Source organism: Pleuronectes platessa, chromosome 11 (genome assembly GCF_947347685.1).
Source record: "Pleuronectes platessa chromosome 11, fPlePla1.1, whole genome shotgun sequence".
Taxonomy (NCBI): Eukaryota; Metazoa; Chordata; class Actinopteri; order Pleuronectiformes; family Pleuronectidae; genus Pleuronectes; species Pleuronectes platessa.
The window spans coordinates 4,319,531-4,324,740 of NC_070636.1; the positions used below are offsets into that span (position 1 = coordinate 4,319,531).

At 42.1% G+C, this 5,210-nt stretch overlaps 1 protein-coding gene across 1 annotated transcript; it reads right to left on the bottom strand.

Moving 5' to 3' along the window:
- On the bottom strand, positions 1 to 3,921 carry LOC128450627 (cytochrome c oxidase assembly protein COX16 homolog, mitochondrial). The gene is made up of 4 exons (XM_053434199.1): positions 3,772 to 3,921; positions 3,277 to 3,354; positions 1,061 to 1,129; positions 1 to 202 (listed from the first exon to the last, which is right to left on the bottom strand). The coding sequence occupies exons 1-4, from the start codon at positions 3,829 to 3,831 to the stop codon at positions 89 to 91; spliced, it is 321 nt and encodes a 106-aa protein (XP_053290174.1). The 5' UTR covers positions 3,832 to 3,921; the 3' UTR covers positions 1 to 88.
- Positions 3,922 to 5,210: the final 1,289 nt, after the last annotated feature.

Genomic DNA, 5,210 nt, shown 5'->3' on the forward strand with positions numbered 1-5,210 from the left:
GCCACAGACGGCGTCCATTCTTGTCTGGTCCGTCCGGCTGTGGCCTGTTTTCAGTTTGCAGTCGGCGCTGCCGGGGCCTCGCGGAGCCTCAGTCCTGTTTGTTCTGCTGGATTCGCTGCTGCTCCTGATAGTCCCTCGAGTCCTCCCAGGGACGAGGACCACGGATGTTCCTCCACCCGTCCAAATCCTTCTCCTTTATCCTCTGCAGAGGGGAGACAGGAGACAGCAGGAGAGGAGGTTCAAACTTCAGGATGCCAAACAAATCTAAACTAGACAAAGATTAAACACTACAGGATTTTTCACTAGTGCAAATAACACAAGACGTTACGTCAGAGTCAACTCAGGATTCCTCTGCGTTGACCTGATGTGGTTTGAAACGGCCAGATGTAGCAGAGTCTGACCATCTGGGTTGTCAAGAGAGGCACGGAATGAACCTGCCAGTGTTTCTGTTTCTTCAGATCTGGTTATTGGACGGTTGAGTAGGTTTTGGAAACTCTGATTTCACTCAAACTTCATTACATATGTATTTTCACGCAATTCCATTAACAATAACAATTACTTTGTGCTGATAACCTGTCTCTCTAGTCGACAGTGACACATATTCACCTCATCTCTGAACTACTGTTTTAAGTTCATGGCAAATAAAAGCAGCTGACAAAGGCTCTGTACTTTGATCGTGTGATAATCCCTGAGGAACATCAAGTACCTGAGGTTTAGACTCCGGGTCTAGAAAGTGAAGCCAATGGGGAAGTGCCTGAAACCTGTATTATCTCTAATGACCAGCAGAGGGTGACTCCACTGTTTCCTAAAATAAGTGTCTGCACAAGTCTGAGAAAATCCAACGGGTGCAGGTTGCAGGTCTGGTTGGACGAGCTCTCCCTCAAGCTCGACCCTCTGCTCCTCCAAATATGGTTATATTCAAATAACCTAAATTAGCGGGTAAGTGCGGAAATTCCCCCCCCCCTGACCCCTCCCTCTCTTCCCCCCTCCTTTACCAGCGATAGACTGTTTCTTTCATTTTTCTCCCCCCCCCCCCCCTCTCCAAACTGACTGCCTTTACCTCGTACTGCTCCTCCAGCATCACCGGCTGCTTCTCCAGGTTGACTTTAGCCTCCAGTGAAGGATCCAGCTGAGAGAGAACAGAGAAGAAACCGTTTTTTAAAAGCATGTCAAGATTTTTGACAGAGACTCACAACAAAAAGAAAATTTAAAAACAAAGCCGATGAGTTCAAGTGGCGAGAAGCCCTCTGGGCAGGAAACACACACAGTGGATTCATTCTCTGATGTATGAACAATGATAACTGCACTGGAGGTGAGTATGTTTTCTTTCATAAGTTTGTTGGGAGCATCAGAAAGTGAAGCCTTAGTACTTAGTACTTAAAGCCTGTATTCTCTTTAGTGACCAGCAGGTTTAGAAATAAGTCATAACACATAAAAGTCTTCTCACTTCATTTATAACATTTAAACATTTTCCTAAGGAGTCTATGGGCTCGATCTCTAGATTCAAGTCTGAAGTCAAAACGGCATAAAGTCCATTTTGTATATTTTTTATTCCCATTTATCGTAAACTAGACGCTAAAGCACTGAATGCATTGGGGGCGTGGATACAGTTTGATTGACAGGTGTCGGTGGTCCTGCAGTGCCCTGGAGCTCAGTCAGACTCCGCCCCCTCAGTTTACTTTAACTAAGATGGCGGAGGACAATATGCTAATCTGCAGCTCCCAAACCAGCAGGTCCCAGGGGGGTCCGGCCCTCGAATCCCACAGGGAGAATCTGCTTTACCAGGTTTTTACTCTGCTAATTATATATTTTTTAAAGTGAACAAACATCACCAGGTTCAGTAACAGGAGGTTTTTGGGAGAGAGAGTCGAGTCCAGTGCAGAAATCTGGATTTCCCTGAGAATAGCACAGAAGTGAATCTCATTCCGAAACATTACTTTTAATGATTTGTAATATTTCACAGCAATGATGCCGCAGTCATTCGGGTGACTTGTGGATTTCCTGACTCCACGACTGATATTTAATTAGACCTTCATTACTACTGCAAATAAATAATATATACTAAGCATTTTTCAGCTTCAGACGGGGGGGGGGGGGGGGGGGGGGGGTAATAGCCAAATTAAGTCTTATGATACCTAATATGGAGCTTGAACCCCAAACAGAGTGGGAAACAAATTCACACAGGACCTGGAAAGGGACGAGAAAAAAATCCATGAAGGACGATTTTGCCTTCAGGCTAAATTAAATCATTGAAGAGAAAATGCTAATTGAATCACACAGTGACTTCCTCTCAGACAGAGGCTTTAATGATTTAAATATCAGAGGGAGGAAAAAAGAACGGCCTGATAAGAGGCCAAAGAAAGAATCGGGAGAGTGGATTTAATCGTGCGTATTTACGACTGTTCGGATTTTCAAATCACACGTGCACAGACACACACAGACACACACAGACACACACACATGGCAGAGTTAAATCTGTCCTGGACAGGGTCTGATGGAGAGGGACTCATGCAGCCGCAGGCCCCGTCAGGAGAGAGTGAGCAGTGTGGGGGCAGCTACAGAAACCTGGAGCAGGGTCCTCCTCCTCCTCCTCCTCCTCCTCCTCCTCCTCCTCCTCCTCCTAGTGCTGCCTCACATGGACGGTTATAAGAAAAGATGCCGCTGCCATCTGGCTCCCACCCAGATGACACGCATCGGGCATTCGTCACAGTAAAGTAGCACAAAACAGCCACTTGCCCTCGCAGCTAGCTCATCAGATCCTAATGGCTTCTAATAAAGAGTCGGTCCTCTGTCATTTGAATGAATCGGGTCTGTCACTCAGTGAATTATTAGAGCCTGTTCTCACTTCTGGCTCTTGGACTGACTCACCCTGAGCGAGTTAGAAAAGCCTCTCAGTGCTGTGTGTGTGTGTCTGCAGGCTGGTTCGGAAACTGACAAACATCTAGTGACTCATTTTAAGTTGATTAAAAAACACAATTATAAACAAACACACTGAGCTGTCAGTCCACAGCAGTCGGTCATTTACGTGAACTATTTCCCCACGTCACTCCCAGGTACAATTACAACTCTAACCACCAGGTGGAGCATTTCCACACCTACTACACAGTACTGTGCAGAGCCTGACGCTTTGACCCTGTCAGTGATGGTCAGTGATGGTGTGGTTGATCTTTTTACTCTTGTCTGTGATCTACTGGATGTTGGAGCTTTATTTTCTGTCTCATCGATTGGATGTGTGAGCCCTTTGGATATGTATCACATGATAAATTTAATACAAACCTTTCCCTTGATCCTCTGGGAATCATATCTCAGTTGTGTGAACTCTCGCAGGCCAAAGGAACCTCCAACTATCAGCAGCTGAAACAACATGGAAACGATTTGATAACTTATGTGTTAGTGCTCAGAGCCTTCACAGGACTTACACAAGTTATGCAAGCTACATCGGTAAATAGTAGGGAAATGCATTATAGTATTAATTTACAGCTTTGTCTACAAAGTGCAAGAAAATAACAAATCTAATATATTGTTAAAGATGACATCTTCATATGTTTTGCCATGTCTGACATCAAAATACCAAGTTTATTATCATGTATGATTAAGTAAAGCATCAAATCCTCTAATTTGAAAAAGCAGTCAAATCCAACAATATGACCACGAATGAAAAGATAAAATAACTCTTAAATGTTTTGACAGTTAGCATGCAGCTGTTAGCATGTCAGCTAACATGCTTCGTTAGCATTTACGGTAGAATCACGATGTGTAACAGATACTCACGAGCATCGGGACTCCATATCTGACCGTCTTGTTCTTCTGCAGCAGCTTGAAGTTGATCATGGTTCCTCTGCTCCGCTACGACTCCATGTTACTGAGGAAACTCGGAGCAGGTCACAGCTGGGACGAGCTTCCTGAGCGGGTCCGACGGGATAAAGTGTCCGGAGCGACACGAGGGGTCCAGAGCAAGGGTTCCGCTCATGATCACAATGAAAATATAATTTTGTAGAATACTACAAGTACCATTATACATCTGTTCTGCAGTATTTACATATTGCAATAAAAATACTACAGTTAATTAGACATGAAATGATCAGAGGATATTGTGAGAACTAGCTTTTTTTTTTTTTTTTAATTTCATCTGTATTGCCCTTATTCAGGAATACAATCTGCCTCATAGGGTTTATAGAAATAGATTTTATATATATATTAGAAATAGTCTATAGTGCTTTTTTCTATCTTTGTCAATTTGTAAAATCTTCTTATCAAGTGTAACTAAAGGGGCAGTTTGTATTAAGTGTGTATGAAAGGTGATTATGAAACAATATTCTATAGATATTCTCACACATCTGCTGGTGGTCGGCAACTTAAGATCAAGCTTTCAAGTTAGTGGGATATTCACCATCTTGTCCCATGTTCTAAAATACAATTATAATTTTGGCAGATGTATTTTGTTTGTTGACGGCTGTGTTTTTGTACATTGACCTTCATTTATATTCACACTGGAAGGTGTTGCTGGCCTCCTCTGATTGGCAGGTTCTTCCTCACTTCTTCTTCTTGCCTTTGTTAAGATACATCATCTCCATCCACTATGTTGGAGTGTGAACCAGTTTTCTAAAACTATCGTGCACTAAATTCTTATAATCAGCCCAGTTTATGTCATATAATGGAATAAACTCTGTGAAAGCCTCTTGTCTTTATCTGTAAAGCTCGGTTCTTCTGCAAGATGTTTATCAGATGAAAGTCTGAGGACGGAAATGTAGTCTGATCAATTTCAAGTAAAATAATTGACTAATTTACAATATCTGCACTGCACCACCACAAAGAAAACTCATAGTACACAAAGTACAGGCAAAAACTGACATGTTCACTGTAGAGGATTTACAGAATCTTAAAAGTCTAGCTGGTTTGGCATAAAGACATATTCAGTATGGGACCTGCAGTGAATGGAAAAAGTGTTAAAGCATTAATAATATACTCTTAATGTAGATAGTCTGGGATTTAGGTCACAATAACCTGTTTAATGATAAATCTTACCCCCTTTAACAGGAACATATGTATAAATACAAACAGTTTGATAATATAGGACATTATGTCTGTCATTATAAGTTGTTCTGGATCAGAGATACAGCTAAACAGTCAAAGTATATATATATATTTAGTAAATATACACAGTAAAAAGCATTGATCCCTGCAGCAAACAGGAGAATAAGAAGAGGAAG

Coding starts and splice junctions, on each gene's coding strand:
- LOC128450627 (XM_053434199.1), bottom strand. CDS start 3,831: ATGATCAACTTCAAGCTGCTGCAGAAGAACAAGACGGTCAGATATGGA. Junction 3,355..3,771: donor GATATGGAGTCCCGATGCTC/GTGAGTATCTGT, acceptor ATGTTGTTTCAG/CTGCTGATAGTTGGAGGTTC. Junction 1,130..3,276: donor CCCAGAGGATCAAGGGAAAG/GTTTGTATTAAA, acceptor GTTCTCTCTCAG/CTGGATCCTTCACTGGAGGC.